Source organism: Talpa occidentalis, unplaced genomic scaffold, assembly GCF_014898055.3.
Source record: "Talpa occidentalis isolate TD23 unplaced genomic scaffold, MPIMG_talOcc4v2.1 talOcc4.14, whole genome shotgun sequence".
Lineage (NCBI taxonomy): Eukaryota > Metazoa > Chordata > Mammalia > Eulipotyphla > Talpidae > Talpa > Talpa occidentalis.
Window position 1 is genome coordinate 11,288,653 of NW_023601433.1, and position 14,785 is coordinate 11,303,437.

The 14,785-nt window shown below is 35.0% G+C and overlaps 1 protein-coding gene across 7 annotated transcripts in view; it reads left to right on the top strand.

Moving 5' to 3' along the window:
• MEF2A (myocyte enhancer factor 2A) overlaps positions 1-14,785 on the top strand; it is a 97,887-nt gene that overhangs the window by 27,498 nt on the left and 55,604 nt on the right. For all 7 annotated transcript variants that reach the window (XM_054694766.1, XM_037510063.2, XM_037510064.2 and 4 more), the window contains exon 3: positions 14,401-14,584. In XM_054694766.1, coding sequence (XP_054550741.1) covers positions 14,531-14,584 — 54 coding nt within the window. In that variant the 5' untranslated portion in view covers positions 14,401-14,530. The remainder of the gene's footprint in view (positions 1-14,400; positions 14,585-14,785) is intronic.

Here is a 14,785-nt window from a genome sequence, read left to right on the forward strand (position 1 = left end):
TGCTGTGCTCTTTATTTCTCTTGAGTGTCCCACGTGAAGACAGGACATTGTTTTTATGTAGGTATGATTTATCTGGGAATGAAAGGTCATATGTGGATGGGCTTTTTGGTGTTAGTATAAGCAGTTGACAGTTTCCTCTCTCATGGTGATTTTATTTTTTTAAATTATTTTTTAAAAAGATTTATTTATTTATTTATTTATTTATTTATACAAGCACTGGGTACAGTCAGAAGCGCGGGAGGGTGAGAGAATTCACCAGAGCAGAGCAGGAAGCAGAGCAGGCAGAAGGACCGAAGTACACTGCTGAGGGGAGCAGCGGGCGGCAGGAGAGGTCCTTGCCATGTGGGACCCTCCTCTGGTGGCCGGGGAGCAGCCAGCCTTGCAACCCAGCGCTCAACTGCTGCGCCACCGGGGAGGCCCCCTCTCATGGTAATTTTAATTGTGTGGATCTGTAACAGACTCTAGGTACCTTGTGGTTATATCTTCATAATTTTCTGTTAAGAGTTTGAGTTATGTTCTTGCTCTGCTTTGTATAACTGATTGAGCTAGTAAGGAAGTGAATTCTGATTTGGCTAATTTGTTGGTATATCTTGAAAAAAATATTTTTATAGATTGGCCCTTTTGATAAAAAATTTGAAGTTAAGTCTTTAATCAGTAGTTTGGATTATTTACCTTGATTAATATTTGTATAATTTTAAGATAATGATCTGTCTTGCTTTAAGTAAGCATGATTTACAGAAACTTTGAGCTCTCAATACAATTAAATGAAATGCGTGACATTGACATTCAAAAAATTACTTTTAGTTTCCACCAAATTTAATTTCTGCAGCTTTAGTTTAAGATGCTTTAGTATTAGTATTTGTGACCAATACGTAATTGTTAGCACTCTGTTTTATGTTGTATAAAATAAACTATATATTTTTCTAATAGAAATAGAGTCAAATAGGAAGTCTCTTAACATTTTAACCCTTAAGCCTCTTATTTTTGACCGTTCAGTTTTTAAACATCTCACCCCAAAAACATAGGCTCAAGCAATATAAATATATATAACCTGTTACTAGTCAGAGAAATTTAGATTACATAGAATGAGACCATTTCTTTTTTTTTTTTTGCTTTATGTTCTTTTTTATTTTTTAATTTTATATGTTTTTTACATCATTTTTCATTTTTTTTTAAATAATAAATTTTATTTTTATATTCCCCCATACAATTGCAACCCCCCATTCTGACCCCAATCCCTCCCCTCCCGCCCCCACCCCCCAAAAAGTGTCTCTGGTTCATAGTTTTTTGTTGATTTTGATTTTCACTTTCTTAGAGTTATTCATTTTCCTGGTCCCTTATTTAAGTTTTCTAGATTCCTGCTATGAGTGAGACCATCCGGTATTTTTGTTTTTCTTTCTGGCTTATTTCGCTGAGCATGATCCCTTCCAGCGCCATCCATGTTGCTGCAAATTGCATGTGTTTATCTTTTTTGAATGCTGAGTAATATTCCATGGTATATATGTACCACATCTTCTTGATCCAGTCATCTATTTTTGGGCATTTGGGCTGTTTCCAAAGCTTAGCTATTGTAAACAGTGCTGCTATAAACATAGGGGTGCAGGTGCTCTTTGGAATTGATGTTTCTGTGTCCTTTGGGTAAATACCTAGGCGTGGAATTGCTGGATCCTATGGAAGCTCTATGTTTAGTAGGTCCAGAAATCTCCACACAGCTCTCCATAGTGGTTGGACCAGTTTGCACTCCCACCAACAGTGCAGAAGAGTTCCTTTTTCTCCACACCCTGGCCAATATTTGTTGTTGCTAGTTTTTTTAATATGTGCCATTCTCACTGGTGTAAGATGGTATCTCATGGTAGTTTTGATTTGCATTTCCCTGATTACAAGTGATATTGAACATTTTTTCATATGCCTGTTGGCCATTTGCATTTCCTCTTCAGAGAAGTTTCTTTTTAGCTCTTCTGCCCATTTTTGGACTGGATTGTTTTCTTTGTTGTTGTTGAGTCTAGAATGAGACCATTTCTTAAGCCACTGTTTAGATTTTTAGATGACTTCTCTTTTTCCCCAACCTACTTATGTTTTGCTATATTGATAATTTTACACGTTGTCAACACATTGTAAGAATTGATACCGTAGGGTTATGATTTCAGGCAAAGGCAGCAATATTCAGTATTTCAGTTGTCCTAACTCTTCTAAGAAGTAGTTCTTTAAAAGAGTCATAGCTGGCCACAGCTTGCTAGGTGGATGATATCTTCTGCTAGGCTCAGGACTTAAAGAGGAGAGAACAAACTGGATTTCAGTCCCCAGTCATCCTCTGTTGTCTCCCATATGGGTTTGGCCTTCACCAGTGTTCCTCATGACCTTGAGTTATAATGATTTCTTGCCATTCTTTTGATAGATTTATAGCATTTGATTTGCTTTGCAGGGTAGAATATCTGTTATGATACTGGAGAATTCTTTAAGCAGTCCCTTTTCTAGTTACAGTTAGTAAGGGATTATTTTCTCAATGCTGTCTGTTCTGTTCCTTTATTGATCTTATTTCTTAAGTGAGATGTGTTTTTGAATTTTACCTAAAATATTACAACTTTATATTGTATGTCAGAACTTTATAAAATTAAAATGTGAATGTTTGTAGCGGATGGTCTCCCTTTATGAAAGTTATACACAGCAAAACTACATTTTCAAATAATGATCATAAGTATAAGAGATTTATATAAAAAATAGTTTGTTTTCCATGTTGAAATACTAGTAGCCACCACTGTGTTCATACAAATAACATTTAAAAAGTGTAATTAGATACAGCATGCACAATTCTGGCTAAAATGGAATGCTTCAGTCATTTTCCAAAACAGTAGTTTAATGATAGCCTTAAATTAATTTAGAATTTGATTTTCTGCCTAGATTTAATTGTTTGTAAACTGTAATGAAAATATTCTATTTTAGAGGAGACAAAGAAAAATGTTTCTATATTAAAAGTAACTGAAAGATAATTCTGCAAGGGCAAAGACCTTCTGTCTGAATTACAAATCACAGTAAGATAGTTTCCCTCAAGTTTGACTGAGAGTGGTTTTGTTTATGTATTTTATAAGGGAAACGTGTGTGTGTGTGTGAGAGAGAGAGAGAGAGAGAGAGAGAGAGAGAGAGAAAGAGAGAGAGGAAGAGAGAGAAATGTAGTTGCATTTTTGAGACTGAATTGGGATTATAATTATCTGAGGTTTCTTGATTCTGCTTTTTCAAGGTGATCATTTAGCTAAATGGATAGCCACTGGTTTTTGTTCAGATTGGTTCCCCCCTCTTCTAGTAGATAATTAAATGACCCAGGGTATTTATACTTACTTGCTCACAGTAAACTTTTCTAATTACCCTTTTTAAAAATATCATTGCAGGTTTCTGAATCAAGAGATAATATAGGGTGCTAACAGCAAAACCCATAAATGAAATTAAGAAAATAGTTTCATTTCTAGTAACATCAGAGACTAACATACTTAGGAATAAATTTAACAAAGAAGTGCTACTCCTGTACTTTTGAAAACTATAAAGCATTGTTAAAAGAACTTAAAGAAGACTTAAATGCAGGCATACTGTGTCTATGGATTGGGATTCTTAATATTGTTAAGATTGTAATTTTCCCCACACAGATTCAGTGCAATTCATCTTAAAATCCTAGCTGATATTTTTACATACATTGACAGACTTCTAAAATTCTAAAATTCATATGGAAATTCAAGATACCAAGAATTAACCAAAATAACCTTTAAAAATAATAAAGTTGGATGACTCCCACTTCTGATCTCAGAAACTTACTACAAAGCTCACTACTCCAGATTGCAGTATAACTTAGGATAAATACAGCCCTATGGATATGGAGTAGAATTGAGAGTCCAGAAATTAACCCATATGTTTATGGTCACTTGACTTTTGATATGGATGTCAGAAACATTAACTGGGGAAAAGTAATCTTTGCCAAATGGTGCCAGAACACCTAGACATCGAAATGTAAAAAAGAAATTCGTTCTTTATTTCACACTCTGTACAAAAGTGACTTAAAGTGGATCAAAGTTAAATATAAGAGCTAAAACTATACAAACTTAACTCTTTATGACCTTGAATTAGGGAAAGGTTTCTTAGACATGACACCACTAGGACAAGCGGCCAAATAAGAAATAGATATATTGAACTTCATCAAAATTAAAGGCCTTTATGCTTCCGGGAACACTATCAAGAAAGTTAAAAAAGTAACCTGCTGAATCAAAGAATATATTTGCAGATGGTGTCTCTGAATCAACTGTTACAGAGTTAAAACATGGACTAGACAAAAAAATACAGTATCATTCAACCAAAGAAGGAATGAAGTGCTGATAGTACTTAGTGAGGATGAAACTTGAAAACATCTTGCTGAGTGAAAGAAGCCAGACACAAAAGACTGCATATGGTATGATTCCATTTAAATATAATGTCCTGGATAGGCAAATCCATAGAGACATTGGGTAGATCACTAATTGCCAGGAGTTGAAGAGAGGGAAGAATGGAGAACGATCGCTGATGGACATTGGGTTTCTTTTTGGGATGATAACTATGTTCCAGAATTAGACAGTGAGGATGGTTGCACAACTTTGAATAACGAAAAGAAACAACTGAATTATATACTTTTTTAAAAGATCAGTTCTATGATATGTGAATTAGAACTGAATTAAAAAACAAGCAGTGCCCTACTTAAGATTTTGACTTATTGGCAACCCAAGTTGTATTTGAAAGTGAGAGCTCTTATTTAATAATTATACCCAAGTAATAGAGATCAAGCTATCTGTTTCATGTAACCAGATATATGTTTTCCTGCTTCCTGGTGTGTTTATAAATGATTTCATACCTCATATAGAAATTTGAAGGATATAAAATTCTTCTTGTGCCTTTCTTTATCAAATGTGAGTAAAAGAAAAACATAACCATGAAATTCAAGGAAATGGGAGAGAAAATATTTCTTTCTGGAAATGATTATAAATGTAGCTATCAAATGCAGGGTGTAGATTTTAATACAATTAGGACTTGACTCATGTGATTTTGTCACTTCACGCTCACACATAGCCAGTTGCTGTTTGAATAGGGAGTTTGGTGTTATGATAAAACACTTGCTCCAAACTAGGGATATGCATCATCATAATTGGTGCAAATTTGAAAAATTACTCTTGCTTGCACATTAATTGCAATTATGATTTGATACTTTTATTGTGAGACAAGGGTAAATTCATGCATACAAATTGTTTTAGCTCCTCAGTTGAATTTAATATCCATTTAAATTGAGAGTCGCTGCCTTTTATCAATCAATTTTATAGATCCATTTATTAAAAATAAATAGTAAACAGCTAAGGGAACAACAGTCTAGAATCCCCCCCCCCCACCCCTTCCCCAGCACTGTTGATAATCCAGAAGTTGTGATGCCTTTAAGAATTTAGATTTGGGAGGTGTCTCTCTCTCTCTCCCTCCCCTCCCCCTTCCGCCTCCTCCCTCTCCCCTCTTTTCCTTCTCCCTCTCCCCTCTTCCCCTCTTCCCCCCCCTTCCTTCCCCCCTTACTTTTAGGTTACCTTGAAGCAGGGATAGTAGTGGAAAATAAGTAGTAGTTCAAGTTCCTTTGCAGATATTCCTGGTGGGCAGGGAAAGTTGTTATTGCTGTGAAAATAGGAGGGATTGGGAGATGGGACCCTTTTAGGAGGTTAGAACTGCTCTGAACTGGTAATTTCCCCTGTCTTTTTTTTGATAGCCTTTTGTAATGTTAGGATATTGGAGTTAGCAGAGGACGTAGTGCAATGTTGTGGTCTTTTTTAAATCTCTAGTTTCTCTTGTTCAACTGTGCATAACTTGGTAGAAGTTATCGTAATACTCTGTTACTGCAAAGTAGCATGTATCATGAAATTGGAAATAGATGGCCCCTTAAAGATTTTGGAGTTTGAGTTACTCCCATCCAAAAAATGTCCCCTTGATACTTTTTAAAAATATTTATTTATTTATTCAAGAGCTGGGGTACAGACCAGAGGCATGGGAGGGTGAGAGGATTCACCAGAGACAGAGCGGGAAACAGAACAGGCAGACTGACAAAATACACTGCTGAGGGGAGCAGCGGGCAAGACAGGAGAGGTCTGCTGCACCATGTGGGTTGCTCTCTGGTGGGCTGGGAATCAAACTGGTGCTGCAGCAGCTGCTGACAGCTTCACAGCGCTGCGCTCAACCCGCTGCACCACCGGGGAGGCCTTTCCCTTGATATTTTTGACTAATAGTCTTTCTTCAGCTATACAGTATCCAGGCTACACTGTTGTAGAAAGACATGGCATTAGAGCCAAATCTTCGGCTCTACCTCCTTGTGTCATTTTGTGTGAGTACTAGCCATTTGTGCTTCTAGTTGCTTCATCTAGGAAGTGGAGTAAATGCTAATCACTAAACATTATTGTGACTAATAAATGAGACAAACATATTTTAATGTTTATAATAGAGCTACTGGCACATGTAGATAAGTGTTAATTATCTACCCTTTTGCAATTCAATGAAGAACTGCTGACAGCCTTCCAAGGGTTGTCTCTTAGTTTTCATGGCCTGGGGCCTAACATTTTTCTTTCAGATAGATTATCTAGACAGCTAGCTAGCTGTAGTATTACATTATAACACTAAGGTTCAGGTGTGCATCATTGAAAATCATCATGTGTTTATACTACATTAAATTCACCACCAAAAGTCTAATTCTGTCCATAACCATACACTTGTCCCCCATCACCCTGTTTACCTATCTCCCTTCCCCCACCCCCTGAAATCTTTGCCGTGCTTTCATTCACTAACTAAGCAACTGTTGAGCATCTATTCTGGTCTAGACCCTTAGGTAGCTGCTGGAGTTAATAGGGGCAAATGCAACAGATTTGATCCTTTTTCTCACTGAACTTGCAGCTTGGTAAGGGGAAAAAAGAAATTAAACATTTAGTTGTACAAGTAATTAATAATTACAGTTGTGGTAAATGACATACGGCAAAGAAAATGAGCTCTGAAAGTGTATTAGGAGTCCCAACATAGTTTTGGTGTTGTAATAGTGACATCTTGACTAACTTTTTACGGTCAGTAGATAATTGTTAGTAGCATAGGGTTGCATTTTAATCTTACTCAATTCAGTCATTTCATTTTCTTCTCAGTTTCTCAGTAGTTTTGTTTCTTAGTTTTGAGAGGAGAAATGAAAATTAAGGCAATGAGGTGATATAGCGAAATGAATCTTTAATCGTTAATATTGACTTCTCTTAGCACCAGAGTTCAAGATTTTTATTTTATACCAGTATTTGTTAGTGCCTACTAAAAACTAGCAAGAGGCAATTAAATTTAGTATACAGTTAGCTCCTTTTTCAGGATCTGGCTTTGGTTAAAGTAATAGGAAATAATTGTTCTTTTTCAGTAACTCCTTTGCAGAAAGTCTAAAGCATAGTCTTTAAAAAAATAAATCACCGATCTTCTGTCTTCGTTTTTATGCTCTCAGTTGATGGTGTGGAATGTCTTTTGGGTATTGAATGCCTGTAAAATAAATGCTGTCCAGGTTGCTTTTGGTTGATGGTTACACCATTGAGAGCTGTGGCCACAGAGCTTTTTACTATGGTGAAGGAAAAAACCAGTCTCACTGTGCTGGCAGAAACAGATACTGAATTTTGACTAGTTGGCAGAATGTGAGAAAATTTTAAAGCAGTCATTAAGGTACTTTGGAATTTTCAGAAAGCAATGAGTAGTTAAATCAAGAACTTTACTGTTGCATTGTCTCCTACATTAACTTTGTTACAGTCATGAATGCCTTTTCTTTTGCATGTGATTTCGACGTGTGTACTTCTGACTTACCTAGCACTGCTGCTAGTTAGCAGATTTTGAGTGCCCAGGTCACATATTATTTCTCGTAAGGACCACTGATTACCTGCCTGTAGTATATCAGACATAGCTTTATTTAGAACTGCAAAGGAAACTAATTTTTAAGGCTATAAATGTGATTTGTTGTATGGTTGTTATTTGTGACACTCTTTTGATTTTCCTAGCCTCCTTTATCATCTGATATTATGAGTATAGAAGATTTTGGTTTTATGAACACTTTAGCTGGACCGTTTGTATGTCTTTTATGACTGGAATAAATATTACAAAATCAATTAATAGATCAGGGAAAGAATATTTTTGATTTGATATGAAAATGACCTCCCCAAAACATTTTAAAATGATTTAGAGCTTACTTGTTCTTTGGGGAACAGATTATTAACAGATTATTATCAGCTCTTAAACTATGTGTATATGAAGGATTGCTTTGTGCTGCAAGTAACAGAGAGGCTAACTCAAACAATAAAATTTTACTGTCATTTATAACAAGAAATTCAGTGGAAGGGTGGTTGCAGGGGTAGTTAGCTTGGGGGCTTCTTCTGTCTTTTCTTTCATTTTCATGTTCTACCGTTTCATTGTAAATGTCTTTACTAGCATAGTTCCTTGTGATTTATCTATATTGTGTTCTTCCTGTGGGAGGAAAAGACCAATGATTAGTTACAGATTTCTTTACTCCAGATTGCTTCTAGAGATACTAGGTTATTTACTGTTTCATATTTTATTTTCCTCATTAACACTAAAGGAATAAGAATTATCTTCTAAGTATCTAATAATGTTTATTTAAAAATGCTATGTATATACACCCAGTAAAGAAAATGAACATTGGAGAATAAGGAGTGATTCTCTTTGTAGTCAAAAGTTCCTCAGACAATAAAGAATTCTGTTGATAAATATAATTCATTTATTATGATGTCGGTGGCTTGAAATTAAGACTTGTTAAAAAGAAAAAATGCTCTTGTAGGTAAAATTGGAGATGATTCTTCCTTTCATGAAAGAGGACGATTGTTTTCCTCCAAATAACTAACTCTTAACTCTCATTAGAAATGGATTGTTTATCTAAAATTTTCTTTCCGGTATTTCCTTGGTGGCAGCCAAGCTTTTGTTACCCTCATTAATTGTATGATTAACAAATGGGTACCTGGAGCTAGAATAAATGCAACAATAATAGAGAGTATAATTTTTTAAACACCTGGTTTGTGCAGGGTACTTTATCACAATGAATACTCATAAAACCCTGTATGAAATTTATTCTTATTTTAACAAATTGGAAAGTTAGGGGTAAAAGAAATTTACCTAAAGGCATATATATCTAGGAAATAACTCTGGTGGCTGGACAGTGGACAGGAATTTGTGTTTGTGTGTCACCAAGGAGACCTCTTTCACATCTTTTGTACTGTCCCCCACTCTTTCTTTTTTTTGAGGTCTCATATGTCTATTTACTTAATTTTCCCTCTACCAAACCACCCATGCCCATACCACATATACCTCCCTCTCCCACCCCCTTCAACCTTTCATCTGTTCCCTCTGGTAATCAGTGTCGTCTTCTTTTTTTTTTGGTCGAGTTCATATTTTTATTCCTATTAGTGTTTGTGTATAATTTTGGGGAGGTGTTTATATTCTACAGATGAGTGAAGCCATCCCAAATCTTTCACTTTTTGACTGATTTCACTTAGCATAATCACTTGGAGGTCCATCCATATTGTCCCAGGTGCATTGTTTCATCTTTATAGCTGTGTAATATTCCACTGAATATATGCTCCAGTTTCTCTAACCACTAATTTGTTGAGGGGCACTGTGGGTTGGTTCCATAACTTGGCAATTGTGACTGGTGCTGCTATGTACATAGGTGTAGATAAATCTTATTGTATTAATAGCTTTTGTGTTATTTGGATAAATACCTAATTGCTGGTATTGCTGTGTCATACAGAATTTCCATTTTTATTTTCTTGAGAAATATCTATCTCGTATTCCACAGGGCTTGTACCACCAGCAGTGGATAAAAGTTCCTTTTTCACTACCTGCTCCCCAATATTAATTAATAACATTTTTTTTATAGGGGCCATTCTCACAGGGGTGAGGTGGTATCTCATTGTAGTTTCAATTTTCATTTCTCTTATAAATTATGTTGAGCAATTCTTATGTCTGTAGGCCATCTGAGTGTCTTCTTTAGAGGAGTGTCTGTTGGTGTTTCTTAGGCATTTCTTTGTTTCATTTGCTTCTTTGTTGTTGGATTGTGTAAATAGTTATAAATTTTGGAGATTAACCCTTTGTCAAATGTATGGAATGCAAGTGTTTTTTCCCATTCTGTAGGTTGCCTTTTTGTGTGTGTGTGATGATTTTTTTTTTAAGATTTATTTATTTATTTGTTTGTTTATTTATTTATTTATTTATGCAAGCACTGGGTACAGTCAGAAGCTCGGAAGGGTGAGAGAATTCACCAGAGCCAGAGTGGGGAACAGAACAGGCAGACTGACGAAATACACAGCTGAGGGGAACAGCGGGCAGCAGGAGAGTTCTGCATGCCATTTGGGACCCTCACCGGTGGCTGGGGATCGAACCTGTGCTGCACAGGCTGCTGGCAGCTTCGCAGCCCAGTGCTCAACCGCTGTGCCACCAGGGGAGGCCCGATTTCTTTTGAGGTACAAAAGCTTTTAGGTTTGATATAGTCCCACTTGTTTATTTTTGCTTTTGTTTTCCTTGCTGTTGGGGTTGAGTCCCAAATATATCTTTGTGGTGGATGTCCTGTAGTGTGTCCCCTATATTTTCTTTCAAGTACCTTATGGTCTCAGTTCTTATGTCCAAATCTTAATCCATTTTGAATTAATTTTTGTGTGTATGAAATTAATACTTCCTTAATTTGGGGGCTGTGGCTATCCGTGTTTCCCAGAGTATATACTGAAAATGCTATCATTTCTCCATTGTATGTCTGTAACTCCTTTGTCAAAGAGTAACTGTCCATGTTGATAATGACTTGTCTCTGGGCTTTCACTTCTGTTCCATTGGTCTGAGTTTCTGTTTTCGTTCCAGTACCACACTGTTTTGATTACTGTTGCTGTCTAATATTGTTTGAAGTCAGGAAGTGTGCTTCCTCCATTTTTCTTCTTTGAAAATTGTTTTAGCTTTTCAAGGCTTTGTGTGGCTCCATATAAATTTGACAGTTGCTCTATTTCTTTAAAAGTTGTTGGTAGTTGATAGATAATGCATTAAATCTGTAAATCGCTTTGGGTAATTTGGCCATTTTTAATGATGCTAATTCTTCCAATCCATGCACATGGGGTATCTTTGCATTTTTTGGTGTTCTGTTTCCTTTAACAGAGTTTTACAGTTTATTTCCAGGTATTTCATTCTTTTGGGTGCAATTACAAATGGAACTATGTTTTTCTTTCTTATACATTGTTTGCATATAGGAATGCGCTGGTTTTTGTGTATTGACTGTATCCTGCCACTTTATTAGTTTATTATTTCTAGCAGGTTTTTTGGTAGAATCCTTTGGTTTCTGTAAGTATATATTAGGCTGTCATCTGCGAATAGTGACAGTTTTACTTCTTTTTGCATTGGGATTCCTTTTACATCTTTTTCTTGTCTATTTGCTTCAGCTAGGGCTTCCAAAACTATGTTGAATAATAGTGTTGATAGTGGACATCCCTGTCTTGTTCCTGCTCTCAGCTTTTCACTGTTGAGTGTGATACTGGCTGTAGGTTTGTCATATACAGCTTTTATAATATTTACATAGGTCCCATTCATTTTTTTGGAGAGTTATTATTATAAATGGATCTTGGATCTTTACCCCCTTTGATGTGCCCAAAGTATGGCTTTCTCTGTATTTGTTTTGCTTGGGTGTTTGTAGATCTTGAATGTGACTTGATGTCTTTTATCAGTTTTTAAAAGTTTTTGTCTTCAAATTTTTTCTTCTCAATATCTTATCCCCTTCAGTCCTGCAACTCCAGTTGCAGTATTTGAGATCTTTTCTCCATTTATATAATTTTTTTTCACACTCTTCTGAATTTCCCATTCTTGTGTATTTTGGGACTTCGATGTAGATTTTTTTTTTCTTCTGGTTTATTGATTCTTCAATTGTATCTAACCTATTAGTAAACTCCTTTATTGATTTCTTAATTTCTCTTTTCAAAATTGTATCTTTTGGTTTCATGTATTCCATACTTTTTATTGTCTGCTGAAATTCTTTATTTTGGTTTTTAATACTTTGAACACATTAAATGACCTTATTTAAGAGTCCTTTTTTTGTCAATACTATTACCTGAATCTACTGTGTGTCTTATTTCTATTGACATTATAAAATCTTGGTTTTTCAATCAGGTCTTGACTGTGTTTTTTGTTTTTGTTTTTGTATATTTTGTATGAAAAATAAGATAATTTGAACTTTGATGATATCTTTGTGCTTATATTTACTTTTGCTAAAATAAAGATCTTACTAGCATTAGCTAAACTAATGCCGCTAGTCAGTTCACATTACCTTAATACAATTCTTGAAAACTGCTGAATTTCTCAGTTTCTCGGCCAGTGTATTTAGTATCTCCGAATAACTTAAGGGGGGGAAATGAGTTTGACATCTACTCTCACCTGTTTCTTCTAGATATTAATCATGATGTCTACTCTCACCTGTTCTTTCTCAGTATAAATTGTCACTGTCTTTAAAGTTGCCTGGTGATTTTAAACAGATTACTTTTTTCTTTCTTTTACTTCTCAGCGGAAGGTTGTCTTGAAGCAACCTACTTCACTGTCAGAAACAAAACGCTCAGATGTTGTGTGTTGGAATTCAGAATTTTTAATATTACACAAAATACTATAGTGCATTTATTTTACAGGTATAATATCTCTGTTGTAAAATATATGAATATTTTTGTGGTTTACTACAGTGCAAATTGTCATAATGGGAATTAGATGCAATGTGATCTGTTAGGGAACATGATTTGGAGGAAGCTGACTTACACTGTTTACAATGTAATCTGTTAAGAAAACGAAAATATTCTACAACAAAGCTGCTTGCTTGATGGGTTCCCACCAGTGACTAGTCATCTTTCAGTTCCGCTCTTGTTCCCTGCTCCCTCTTGTCATGGGACTTTTGTGTGTTTTTCTCTCTGCTTAGTATATATGCTCTTAGACCCAGGGAAGCCTTCCCTGACTCATGAATTTAAATCAGATAAATGAAATTTAAAATTTTGAATTGTACAAGCTTATTTTTATGATGGTTTGCTTAATGTTCTTTTTTCTCCTATAGACTGAACTCTGAGATCAGAAATCATTTTTTTTTTCTTGAACACTTAATCATGTGTACCTAGGTCAGTGTTTGAAAGTACACTTATTGCAGGCAGGTAATAAATTAGTAGGTTATAGATTTTGCTAGTAGATGATCAATTAATGTTTGTGTGAATGAGGAAAGAAATACATGCTGGTCATGGTAAGAAATGAAAGCCTCCTTGGTTTTGAGCAAAAAGCCAGATTTGAGCAGAAACACAGGATTTGCACAGTACAATTGAAGTTTTATAGATATACATGCACAATACTAAAAGTAATTCAGCAAAATTCCTGAGAAATTGTTATTTTTCTTCTGTCTACCCATACATGTTATTATGTAAGTTTTAAAGTTTTAGGCTTTTGACATAACCATTCAGATTATATTAGATTATATCATTTCATTACCGGTCATTCTGTTGTAGAGATAAATGGAATAAAAAATTTTGTTCTTGATGGATTCAGTCTCAGAGGAAAATGGACTTGGGATTTGTATACACATTCATAGATAGGTTACTTTAGTTTATATTAGGTCAATTGGTCTTTGTTTCATCATGGTGATGACATTTGAACTAACTCTAGACTGATAAAGAGTTTCTTAAATGTTTAAAGAAATAGTACTTCATTTAAGTGCATATTATTATGAAAGTATATTTTGTCTTGTTGGATATCAGTGAATAGTAATTTTGCTGGTGATTAAGACCCTTTGCAAGAAGAGTTTGCAAAAGCATATTGGATACGTCATCATTTGATATAGAAACCATCAGAAGTTTTTAAGGCAATTCCATTATGTTTAAGAGAAGAGGTTCTGGCGCCAGACTCCCTGAGTTCATATCCTAAGTTCTTCCCCTCTCTTACTGACCTTGGACCCATCTTTTAATATCTCTGTGCTCGGTAAGGTACCCCTATTAGTAAAATGGAAATGATAATCATAAACAACTTTAAGATTACAATTAGGAGTGAATTAGTTCATATCAGGTACTTCAAAAAGTGCCTGGCACATAGAAAAATCTCAGTATTGGCTCTTGTTCTTACTGTTATTGTATGAATTCAGAAAAACTCAAAGGTTATAATTGCCAGAACTAGAGGCATGAAAATTATCATGAGGTGTTTTAGAGGTAAAATTGAAAAGCTTCAATTTGTTAATTTTCTATAACCAGAAATGTCAATTATGCTGTGTGCAGCATAGGTCTGAAACTTGTATAACACTATCATGCTTTGCAGATTTATGGAATTTAAAATTTTCTAATTTGTGTTTTCTTTTACATCTTACAGAATATTTTCAGCTGTAACCCTTGGACTAAAAGCCGAAATACTCAAAACTGTGTACGATGCATTAGGGTATTGAAGAAAATTAATTTCTGAGTCAAATTTTTGGAATATAAGGAAGGAAAGGTAACTGAAAATGGGGCGGAAGAAAATACAAATCACACGCATAATGGATGAAAGGAACCGACAGGTAAGCAAAATTTTTAATGTACCTATTTAATTAATGTAAATTTTTTAAGAGGAACATAGTATAGAATGGTTGAGTCTTTCTTAATTTCAAGTCTAAATTTTTTATTTCCAAAACTGTGAAAAAATATTAACAATCACAAACTTTTGGCATTTTTTCCTGTATCTTTTCACAAATTCCTTTTCCCCATCATTACAGACTTCA